This window comes from Hemicordylus capensis, chromosome 1 (genome assembly GCF_027244095.1).
Source record: "Hemicordylus capensis ecotype Gifberg chromosome 1, rHemCap1.1.pri, whole genome shotgun sequence".
In the NCBI taxonomy this organism is placed as follows: domain Eukaryota; kingdom Metazoa; phylum Chordata; class Lepidosauria; order Squamata; family Cordylidae; genus Hemicordylus; species Hemicordylus capensis.
In genome coordinates, this window is record NC_069657.1 from 237,858,960 (window position 1) to 237,871,523 (window position 12,564).

At 44.3% G+C, this 12,564-nt stretch overlaps 2 protein-coding genes across 3 annotated transcripts in view; both read left to right on the forward strand.

Annotated features, from left to right (window-relative positions):
- The window catches only part of MYL1 (myosin light chain 1), a 46,017-nt gene extending 43,408 nt beyond the window's left edge, over positions 1-2,609 (forward strand). For both annotated transcript variants that reach the window (XM_053285374.1, XM_053285375.1), the window contains exons 6-7: positions 757-811; positions 2,295-2,609. In XM_053285374.1, the coding sequence (XP_053141349.1) occupies positions 757-785 (29 nt within the window). In that variant the 3' untranslated portion in view covers positions 786-811; positions 2,295-2,609. The remainder of the gene's footprint in view (positions 1-756; positions 812-2,294) is intronic.
- Positions 2,610-5,396: 2,787 nt separating this feature from the next.
- The window catches only part of ACADL (acyl-CoA dehydrogenase long chain), a 38,548-nt gene continuing 31,380 nt past the window's right edge, over positions 5,397-12,564 (forward strand). The window contains exon 1 of the mRNA XM_053285197.1: positions 5,397-5,469. Coding sequence (XP_053141172.1) covers positions 5,426-5,469 — 44 coding nt within the window. The 5' untranslated portion in view covers positions 5,397-5,425. The remainder of the gene's footprint in view (positions 5,470-12,564) is intronic.

Below are 12,564 nucleotides of genomic sequence, written 5' to 3' on the forward strand. Positions count from 1 at the left end.
CACAATGGCATGCACTTGTCTTCATGGGAGGCATGATAGGTTTCTTAATATCATTACTATGCCAGCCATGTGTTTATGAGCTGTTAGGAATAGGCGGATAAAACTGTCCATGGCAGCCTACCCTTCAGCTGAGAAGCAGCAGACAGGAATGTGGCTTCGAGAAGGGAGGAATAGCGTGGATACTGGAGGAGCTGTGAAATGGAGAAAAGATGCCAGGGAAGGAAAGTTGCTCTGAAAAAGAGCACAGGTTTCCACAGAAAGGGCTCCAGGTTACCCTGATGGGAACTGGGCAACAAAAAGGGGGTCAGAAATCAGAATCTGCATGAAGGAAGGAAGCAGAGACCACGTTAGTGAGTCATGTCCAGTCCTTTACACACTAATATCTTCATTGTATCTGGTAAGATCCCTGGTGGCTCAGAGTACTCCAATTTGTGCCTCAAAGCAATGAGGGTCAAGACAAGAGTATACTGATCCTAAAAAGGAAAGGCAATCCAGGCTTTACATTAAATTGCCTGCTGATTATATCGCATTGATAGTGTGGATTTATTCTTAGCACTGTTATTTGACTCCAGGAGGTGTTCCTTCTTCTTAATGGACTTTGGCTAAATATTATTGCAGTTCTGCTGCTAACTCCTTTGATGTAGTGAGTCCCACTGGAATCTAGTGGAATTTGTTTCAGTATTAAAAAATGTGATATACCTGAAAATTCCAAATTGATCCCTTCTAATGCAATACTGATTGTATGTTATTCCATAGCATTTGTGAAGCACATCATGTCGGTCTAAATGGACTTCTCAACACACATACTCTGGTAAGTTCCTTCTGTGGGCATGCTCCCCTCCTTTCTCTTTGAAGCTTCCCTCTGTGCTTGCCTTTTCTGGGTGCAACTACCAACAGACTAGTAAGTGAAGACTGCCCTGTTTATCCAAGCTTTTGGCCAATGAGCCGCCCTTTGCTCTTTTTAAATTTTGGTCTGTATTGGTTCTGTTTGTATGTTTTTATTGAATTGTGTTTCTCTTGTTCAACACCCTGGGGTCTTAGGACAAAGTGTGATATATAAATATAAAAATGAATAAACAGCACTGAAGTGCTGTTCCATTCTGGCTCTACCACCAGAACTGTGGTCTATGCTTGGCTGAGGTGCAGAATGACAAGAGCGGTCTTGGATTATAATACAAAAAGAGAGATTTTGACAAGGGGGAAAAGGAATCTGCCTTTGTTGCCATGATTGCATCTTGAAGTTCAGCATATGGCCTTTAAAACTCCAGCTGCATTTGCTGAAGCCACTTTCTCCAAAACCTCAAGTGTGATGACCTGAGCTTCTTGGAAGTAAGGTGCAAATAAAACAAGTAAATAAAATAAATAAATAAATAAATAAATAAATAAAATAAAGTAAATCATCAGGGCAAAGTAAAATGTGCTGCTGACTTCTCTCTCTTATTGAAAATCAGTAGGATGTAAACCTATTTAGCTTTGCCTGGATTATGTCCATAAATCCTGTTTGAGACACTGACTTGCTCTATAATTTTGATTAGTCTGTTGTTAACTTTTTCAGTCTGTATGGCATTAAATAATGTAATTTTAATGTAAACTGCCCTGAGCTACTTGTTGAAGGGCAATATAGAAATCAAATCAAATCAATCAATTGATTGATCAATAAAATATGACATTGAATAATTAAAGGCTCACTTTTGCTCTGAAGCTGTGTAGCTGTGTGGGACTGTGATTCAGACTGGGACTGTGGCATGGAAGCAGGAGTTATTTAACGCTTGACTACTGCATCATTTCCCTGCCCTGAGAGGGAAGTGATTTTTGGCAGGAACCAGGCATAGAAATAAAAGGTTAAATGTCTCCTACTGCCTGATCTGCATCACAGTCCCTCACAGCTTCTACTTGACAGTAATGACAAGCCTCTAGCTGCAGGATGACACATTTAACATTACATTTTGTTTGGCCCAAATACAAACATTGGGGCCCAAACCATATCATACAGTTTAAATCCACTGGCTCAAAAACCCAGCACAAATGCTTGGGAGCTTGTTGGTCTCATTGATGGGATGGAAATCTAAACCTGGAGATCCAAGTGGGGTATGACTAATCTTGAGCAAGTTATTATCAGCCTCAGTTCTTACATCTTGCAAATCGGGTTATTATCATTGCCGACCTCACAGGCTTGTGCATCTGAATGAGAGAAGGAATGATTATTACTTGCTGAAAACCAACTCCCCACCCCCACCCGCTTGGTTTATCATAAAATACCGATCTAACGTTAATTGTTTCTGCTTTTTTGACAGAGCAAGATCAGCAGGCACTTGAGATTTGCAAATCTAGGAAACTATTGCTCTATCCAGCAATACCACCCTGGAACCTAAAAGGACTATAATATATGCCTCCAAACCACCCCTTTTAAAAAGCCATCAATGTGAGATGCTTACCAAATCTCAAAATGTTTACACTACAGAGATAAAACACTGACTGAAGCAAGTGAGAGGGACTATGTTGCCACAGCTGTCAAACCCAATCATTTTTTCCCCATTTTGTCCACCATGAAAGCAATGTATATTATTGGGGGGGAAAGAATCTCATAATAAATTCCTGTGGTCAGTGTATGGCTGGAAAATCTTTCTTTACTCCAATCTGTTCCAAATCACAATTAAAACATCATTGAAGTCTTATTTATTTTCTCTATATGTTGTATTCCATGCAATAAAGTTTTATGAAGAAAAAAAAAGGATAAACCCTGGGGGTCAGTTTGCTTAATCTGGATCAAAAAGAGACTTTTAATTTCTTTGAGCTGGGTGAAATGGTGGATGTTTGAAATGGTTCTCCAAAAGTTTTTCATTTTTCTTTGTTAAAAGATAGAGTCTATTTACACGGTGGTGCGGTTGGGCAGGAAGGCAGGGTTCAACATACCTTCCCTCAGATGATTGCTCTATGTCCCTGTAGCACGCAAGCCATGCATCCAGATGACCAGCGCTGCTGGGAGCAGCACGGATGACGATCTGTGTTGCTCCAAACAATGTGGGTAAACAGAGGCCAAGACTCATTGTCTGGCCTCCTAGAATCCCACAATGCACCACAGGCCGAGAGCAGTGCATTGGGGGATTCCCCCAGGGAACGGGCACTCTAGGCACCCATCTCTGTGTCAGCGCGAGGTGCAAGCAGCTTGTGCTGACATATAATCCCGGGAGCCAGGTTTGCCCTTAATTCAGCACCAGGCTTTGGTGCTGGGTTTAGCACCACAGCACCACTGGGATCCCTGCAGATCCTGGAGGTTTTCATGGGCAGCCAAGTCCAGGCTTGGCTGCTTACCGAATCTGTATTGCATTGGTTCAGAGCTGGAGTCTGTTAATGACGCTGACCTGTCTATACATTCTTGACTAGTCACTGAAGGGGCAGGTGGCAGCTGATGAACAAGTCATTACATTCTCTGCCTTTTTTGTAGGCATGTGCCATGTAGCATCTTCACATTTCCAGATGACCAAAAAGAAAGGAGAGGGAGAGCAAGCTACATTGAATTGGTTAGACTGACTCCACCAGCTAATTTGCCCATTATAAAGTAGCTGAATTAACACATTTCATTCCCAAATTCACATTTCAGAATTTGAAATGTGCCATAAAACCATAACTTGCATTTTGGGATTAGGGTTGTTCTCATACATACCCAAGGGTTATCAGCAGAGGCGTAACTAGGGAAAACAGCGCCCGGGGCAAGCACTGAAATGGCGCCCCCCCACCAGGCCCCCCCGCCGCCCCCCCAACATACTACATTATACTTAGGTTTTTCCTCACAAGCGCCCACCGCCGCTGCCGCCCCAGGCCACTGACTGGCCGCCAGATGCCAGCAAAGCAATGGGGGGGCGCAGGTGGTGCGGAAGGGACTGCTCGTTGGGAAGGGGGCACCGACACGCTCCCTTGACTGCTGCAGCGCTGCTGCACTGAGCAGGAAACATTTGTATTAACAAAAAATTAATTTTTTAAAAAAAAAATTGGTCATGGCGGCGCCCCCCACGTGACCAGAAAAGATGGCGCCCAGGGCACGTGCCCCCCCTGCCCCCCCTATAGTTACGCCTCTGGTTATCAGCTAGAATTGCCAATCATATTAGAACTGTACAGAATTTAAGAGTGAGGTTTGCTCACAAAAAGGAGTTTCATTTCATTGCCTAAAATACATTGCATCTTACATGTGAGATGTCTTTCAGGATTGCTTCTGATCTGCAGAGCAATGGGCCACATCACACAATAGCAAACATCGGAGCAGCCACGGTTAATTTCTATACAATATGTTGGCAGTGATGAAAACATAGTTTATTGGATTAGCATTAAGGGTGTGGCTTAATCTTGCTCTTTGATGGCTGCTGTTGAGTAATTAAATAACAAAGCTACATCATTATTGGCATATCATCGGTCTCAAACGTATCTCTTTTCCCTCCTCTGGGCATGCATAAAACTGCTTTAATCCCCCGGCCAAGTGTCAGCTTGTTCTATAACTGTCTGGCTTAACCTTATTAAGTTTCTATGTATGAAATGGCCATAACTCAAGCGCCAGCAGGTGGATAGGCGAGATGGGATTTGAGGAGCGATAGTAATTCTGGCACACCAGCCAGACAGAACAGGGACAGGTGTCTGGTTTCCACGTCTTCCACACCAAAAAAAGTCCACCCATGTTCCTATTTTAAATCTTGGCATGCAGGCAAGCATGTCCAAATTAATCTCTGCATTAGGTTTTTGCATAGACAGTCAGCTGACAATTTATACACAGCCTCTCATATGTGGAAGAAAAGCCAAGCCTTCTTATGGGGTAGAGTAGAAGCAACTTGCTTTGAGCTTCAATATGCTGCACATCAGTTTTCTCAAGTCATTTATGAGGGTGGGGTTCATTGGTTGCTTCTCATGGGAAATCATGGGCATGCAGAGAGGGAGGGGGCAAGAGGGGGCAGACCCCCCCCCCGCCCTGATTGAGCCAGTTCCCATTGAATTCAGTGGGGGATACTCCCAGGGATGGGCATATTGGATTGCTGGCTTTGCCCTGCCCCCCAGAAAAAGTCCTGTGGATGCCCATGTAGGAAATATAGATCAGAAAGGACCCTTGAGGTCAACAAATCTGAACATGTAATATACTAATAAATTAGATTTATATCCCACATTTCCCCTATAGAACCTGGGATAGCATAGATGAGGTTTAGTCCAAGTTCCCCCCACCCCTCCCCACCACCACAAGAAGCCTATGACGCAGGATAGGCTGAGACAGACGTCCTCTTCATCCGTTCTCTCCCCTGTACACTGAATGCAGGCAGAGGAAGTGCAGAAGCAAGCCAGTGAGCCACGCCCCTTGAATTGACACCAGCCCCTCCCCCCCCCGCCTCCACAAGTTCAGCTCTTTGTCTGCAGAGGCATGTGCTGGCCATGTGAAGCGTTCTTCCCCATGACTGGGAACCCTGAGCAGCCAAGCTTTCCAGTCACAGGAAGGTACTACTCTCCTCATTCAGTATTCTCTTCGGCAGACAAGTAGTGAATGCAGGAGTGCATGGGGAGCATAGCAAGTCCATTCAAGGGGTGTGGCTAGCCAGCATGCTCCTGTTCCCCTCACCCCCGTTCAGCTACCCTCGGCTGAGCAAAGGTTTGATCCAGGGTCTTGCCAACCAAGTCCGGCAGCATCCTACCTTCTTGACCATACTTTTGCCTATGTGCCTGCTCTCACATTGGTTTATCTCAGGCCTGCTCAACTTAGGCCCCCCAGCTGTTTTTGGACTACAACTCCCATAATTCTCAGCCACAGCAGCCAATAGCTAGGAATTATGGGAATTGTAGGCCAACATCTAATATTTGACTCTAATAGGAATTATGGGAATTGTAGGCCAACAGGAGGGCTGAAGTTGAGCAGGCCTGGTTTATCTACTTACTTACCTACAAAACCAGGTACATTTCATGGGCTGGTTGGGGATGTGTTTTGAAGGGTGAAGGGCTTCAGCTGTTGTTCCCCCCAACACCACCTTCTCTTGCCCATTCTCTCTGCCACCTCCCTTCCTCCAGCCTCTACACTAGTCCGTAACAACTCCCCCAATTATGATGCTGTATCTGGACAATTCTCCTAGCAGCTCCATCACACAACATTGCACCTCTTTATCTCTCATCACCTACACTGCATGACAAGGTTGTGATCAGTCATCACTGTGACCCATTGAAGCCAATGGAACAAATTAGCCATGATTAAATTCAATCCCATTGTTTTCAATGGGGCTTAGTCAAGACAAATTTCAGCTTCATCTGTAAACAGATTAGCTTTAGTATTATTTAGCATATTGCCCCCTGATAACCAAGGTATATTATTCATCTGCAGACCCAGTGCTGGATTTAGACACAAGCTAAAGAGGTTACATCTTAAGACCTCCCATTATAAGGGACCTCCAAATAATAATAATAAAAAAGACTAAATTTAAAGTTTTACAAAGTTGGTTGAAAAATAAAGGGGAAAGGTGGGGGAGACCCTAAAACAGACATTATTGTTGTGATAAGACAAATATTATGCTTATGTGGCTACACAATTATTTATCATATTGAGTTCATAAATTTGTGTAGAAACAACTGTAAATTCTATCAAAATTTTATTAGACGAGGCCCAGGGCCTGGTTTAGACCAACACCCATCATCAGGGTTACAGGTGGCGTTCACCTCTTCAGCCGAATGCTGCTATAACTGTAAGCAGTGCAGTGAGGGAAGAAGGGAGGGGGAGTGATGTACTGGGGAGGGACTTCCTTCCAACCTGTTTTGTAATGCTATGGGGCCTTTTAAGCTTTGCATAGTTTAGGGCCTCAGCATGTCATAATCCAGTCCTACCACCTCAACTTCATTTTTTTTGCCTCCATTTCTTTCTGTGTGTCAAGCACACATATATAGACTCAGACCTGCGATATTCCATCCCAATATGGAATTAGGTCCCTCTGCAGTAGAATTGCCATTTTCCCCCCTGCCTAGAAAGACCCACAGGATAGGCAGAAATGAAAGAGCTGCAACACTTCCTAGCATAGCAGACAAGATAGTGGGGAAAGCATTCCATGAAGATAAAGCACTTTGCTTTAAATAAGCAGATGACTACAATTATTTCCATGTTATGAGCGAGGAACTGAGGCACAGGGCATTTATTACTGAAGCCCATTGAAGAGATCCACAGTTCAGCAGAGATTTAAGCCCAGATATTCCAGACCACACAGCCTGTAGTTTAGATTAAGATAACATTTACAAGATAGTGTAAACATTTGTCAGGCTAGATGTTAGTGTGGAACAGCTAACTGCTGCAAGCACATGGGTGATGGGAGAGGGCATGATTCCCTGGAATGCCTCATACCTCTGGTTTTTAGAGGACACAGATTACAGGCTCATACTGATGATCCTGTGATGGTTCCACTAAAACAGTTCAGCAGCTACAGAAAAATCTACACTTTTGTAATGCGTTCACCAGAAACACCCACTGTGGGGATCATTGCACACCACGAGTCAATGAAATCTTCCTGCTAACATGCAGTGTGTGAAGCTTTGTCTTCAGAGAGGACAGAGAAGGGTGGCATGGGAGAGGAAAGGCAGCAACTATGCTAGCCTAGAAGTGCAAGAGAATGAGGGAAGTACTGAAGATCCAGAAGCAGTGTAGAGGAAGAAGGTCTCGCTTGGAGGAGGGGGACTACTATTACTATACTTCTGTTCTGGGCATCCACATTTCTAGAACACGTTGGAGCTAGGACCCTGGCAGCATCAGCTCTCAGCTGCAATGTCTCATAGTGACCACTGGGGTTTTTTTTAGAGTCATGGATAAAAGTGCTGGACTCCTCCCTCTCTGTTCTTCCAGTGTTAGTCTCCATTCTGTCTCTCCAGAGATGGCTGTTTGTTTTGCTCTCTCTCTCTCTCTCTCTCTCTCCAGCCATGAGCTACAGCTGAAATTAAGCTGCAGGCTCTTTCACATTTGTTTGTAACCTTTTCTTTAAATAAATCCTTGTAGTTCTTCAGTAGTAAAGAACTGTCTCAAGACCTCTTGCTTTGCTGCTTTCTCACCAAACTGGTTTTGCTGTATTTGGAGAATGAACTGCCATTCTTCCCCTACAGAACTGACCCTATTCCCAGCTTTAAAACCAGCAGATAACACTGGATCACACTACCATCTTCATCACACTCTCATACCTCCAGGGGAATCAATCAGCTGAATTTCTCTGTGAGTTTTGAAAAAGGATTCATCAAAGCTCTAGCATATGGGAACATCAGATTGCTTTTCTGCCCTGTTTAAGGCCCAGGGCTGATTGCATTGTGGCTGTATCCCTTCTCTGATGCATTGTATACATTGGCTGTATTGGATGCATGTGGTTGTATCCCTTCTCTGATGTCTTGTATGCATCTCATTGGCAGGCTGTCACTGTTTCTGATGGCCAAAATGAGGTAAGCTTCATATCCCAAGTTTGGAAGAAAGAGACAAAAATACCTGACTATCAGACTTTTCTTGTAAACAAGATATATTGGATTGAGCATATTTTCTGTCATTTGTGAAAGTATATTTGACTGGTGACAGGCAATAGCTTTCAAAGGAGCTGAAAGTGTTTTGGTAAAGGCTTTGTTCTTTTTAGTATACACACCTATTTCTTCTTTCACACTGGCCTTTCCTAGATGGAGTAAAGTCGAGTGATTTATGAGGTAATATATTAGCTGCATATAAGTGCAATAAAGATAATTCAAAGAAATCTGGGGGCCGTTCACTTAAGGCTGCTTTAATGGGGTTCCTGTCGGTTGGTTCCTTCCAATATTTTTCATTGCACCATTCATACTGTGCACCATTCAAGTCCATGTAGGGTGTACCACTCCTAGTGGTACTGTATGGTGAACATAAGAGCATCAGTAGGCTTTTCTTAAAGCCTCGCTTTTTGCTTTTTTTTAAAAAAAGTGCTTGGTGATCTTGTGGAACATTATATGTACTCGCCCACGAGGGGCTGGTGCATATGATGTTCTGCAAGATCACCAAGCAACTGTTAAAAAAGGAAAAAGTGAGGCTTTAAGAAAAGCCTACGTATGTTCTTATGTTCACCATAAAGTACCCCTTGGAGTTAGAGTCAGGAGGCTTTTCAAAGGGGGTGGGGGGGAGAGAGAAATGATATTAAAAGAGGAAAACTAAATGCACCGTGTGGGTACATAGAGCAATGTTCTGCAAGTTCACCAAGCATTTTTTGAATGAAAAAAATGAGCCTAAAAGAAAAGGTGTTCTATCAGCATGGCCCCTCCATACACCTCAGAAGAAACATTAGTGTATATTGGATCTATCGAAGTATCCCAAAAAGCCACTGTAAAAAGTGGAGCTTTTTAGTGCAGAGGTAATCCAGGCTAAGATCTAGTGTGCAAGAAAAAACCGGAATCGTGTATGGAGTGCTCCACAATTTCCTGCATGGGCTTCAATGTAAATCCACCTGATGTGTGAACACATCCCTGCATTCTCGTGGTGAAACAAAGTAAAGTCACCACCTGGGAACAGTCACTGTCCCCTCAGATCAAACAGGTTTTGAAGGTTTTTAAACAATATAAAAACCTGCCAAATCTGTTTATCTGAGTCAAAAGTGGTATGAGTGTACACACCACAAACAGCAATTACTTTTTCAGTTCAAACTACCTTCAACTCTCTGGAGAAAAAAAATTGCCATCTCCTTCCATGCTTGCATATGAATATGTATACTTTCACTGCCATCTTGTGGTTACAGATGCCAGAAATTAATGGTAAGAGAACAGGCCAGAGGTTATATTAATAGAGAGACATGGTCAGATTCGACCATATCAGGAGACAAACCTTGATTTTTCTTTATCATGTAGTAAATAAATAAACACATATCTTGTTATACACTGCATTTCATGCAAAGGCATTCAGGCAATTTACAACTTGAACAACATGAGCAAAATTGGTTACAAAAGTCAAGATAATAAAACAATAGAATTGTCTTGAGTGATTGGTGGTCTCTTCAGGAGCTGGTGGCATGACTGTCCCAGCCTGTGTTAAATTTCACATTTTCCTACAATAAAACACAATTGTTTTGCCACAGGATTGAATCTATTCCACACTGCTGGAGGGGGGCGGGAGGGGGGGAGCAGCACATGATTGAATTTAATCCACACTGGCATCAGCTAAAGAAGCAACCTTGTGCCCTTTTACCTGGGAGCAAAGTAATTCTGAGTAAATGAGCATAAGATTTAACTGCACAGTTTTAAAGTGAGTAGTGTTCTGTAAAAAGTAATAGAAAAAGGAACAGTGGTGTAGCCACCATAAAATAAGAGGGGGCAAATGTGCATGGGCCACCAATGTCCTGGGGCTTTTAGAGGGCTGCCTGGGGGTCCCCTTGTCCCTGTACCTCAACACCTAGCTGGTGAACACAATGCTCACCAGCTGAGAGAGAGAGATGGGTGGTGTTTCTGGGCCCAATGTGGGCCATGCCCCCTGCATCAACATCAGAAGCATTGTCCACATAGAGGGTGTGGCTGGCACTGGACATGGAAGCAACACTGGTTGGTCTCCCCCAACTGGTGAGGCGAGGACTTTGTTCACTAGTTGGGTGCTCTGAGTGAAGGAAAGGGGGAGGGGGACATTGACCTCACAGACGGTGAGAGGCCAACTAGGAGTGCTTCCATGCCCCATGCCAGCCAGGCCCTGTACATCAACGTGCATTTGATGTCAATGCAGGAAGCATGGCCAGAGCAGGGCCCAACAGGTAGGCCACAGCAGTGTGTGGGTCACCAAGAATGCAAGCAATGGAAGGGGCCAGAGCAAAATTTCCTTGCCCCGGAAAAGAAAAAAATAGTACGGTTCAAGAACTTGGTCTATGGTGTTCCATAACGAACGCAGGCTGTTAATTTCAGAGGGCAAGTATGGTTTTGAACACCTACTATTTCAGAATCAAAGAAATCATATGTAGATCTTTAAATAAAACGCAGAAAATAGAAACATGGAAAGTATTTAGGTGTCAACAAGTTTCCTTGTGCAGTTGAAAATGATCCTTTTGGGGGTGACTCCCATTTTATACATTAGTAAAGAAACACCCGCATCATAATTGTTTGCTAACACTTGCTTGCATAACATGATCTAGGTTATGAATTCTTTAACAGAAACCACACTTAAAATATGTAAGTATTTTTCATAATGTTGGGGTTTTCCACCTTCCTCTGTGAGACATGGTTGTTTACCCAGTCAAACGGCAGTATGCCGGGAGATGCAGGGGGCTCCAGACACCAGAACAACCCTAGTAATTACCTTTCAGAAGTCATGAAGGGCTCAGAGAGGCGTGCAATAGCTGCTGGGGGGTGGGCGGGTACAACCCAAGACACAGCAGAATGGTGGAGAGGGAATAGCGATGATACCAGCTCCACAGCTGCAAACAGGTGCAGAAAGGCTAATGAAGGGGGTGGAGTTGGAGAACAAGTCCCCTTTGGAGGCCAGGGATTGGGTGGCCAATCCACTTGCCTGGCCAGGGAAGAAGGAGCACACTGGAAGCGGGGAGGAGTGTCCTAAATGTAGGGCTGTATTTAAGGCAGGGGCTGCCGAAGACGAGGAGATCAGCAGGGATGGGGTTTGTTGGTCTGGTGGACTCCCAGAGAGGAGCTCAGGCTTTTGGCTCCTGCTGATAGGAGAACGAGTGGAGTGAATACACTTCCCTCCTCCCCCAGCTCTGAGGCAATGCCCGTGCCTATAATTTAGTACAAGATGGTGGAAAGTTTATCTAGAGAATTCCTCCTCCCTAAGCATGGACACATAACATAGGAAACTGCCTTATACCGAGTCAGACCTATTGGTCCACCTGGCTCAGTGTTGTCTACACTGACTGGCAGCAGCTCTCCAAGGTTACAGGCGGGAGTCTCTCCGAGCTCTACCTGGAGATGCTTCCAGGGACCTCTAGAAGCACTTCCACTGAGCTAAGGGGAAAAGCTTATCATATTCACACATAGTCTCCCATCCAAATGCAAATTTCTGAAAACTGTCTGTTGCCCGGCACATTTCCCAATGGGCCAGTTCAGACAAGATTCCAACGGGCTCCCTTTAACTGCGTAGGAGAGGAGCATGTCTCAGCACACCAGCACCTAATGGTGTAGAGAGCTGGTTCAGACCAAGCACCCTCCACATGATTAGGTACTGCTGTGCCACTTGAGGGGTGGGGAGGGGAAGGCAAATGCCCATGCTCTTTCCCCACATGATGAAAAGGCGGCCAGTCAGAGTTTTGTCTGAACCAGAACATTGAGCTGACAGTGGCTTCCCCTCAGTTGAAAGTTACAGCCCTTTAACAACAGTTTCTAGGCTCAGCATTATCTAACAGCCGGGGTTCTATTAAAAATGATAGGAATATCCACCTACATTAGTGTTGTTTCCCTTAGCTCTAATTTATCTATTATTTATTTTACATTTTATATCCCGCTCTTCCTCCAAGGAACCCAGAGCGGTGTACTACTGTACATACTTAGGTTCTTCCTCACAACAACCCTGTGAAGTAGGTTAGGCTGAGATAGAAGTGACTGGCCCAGAGTCACCCAGCAAGTCTCATGGCTGAATGGGGATTTGAA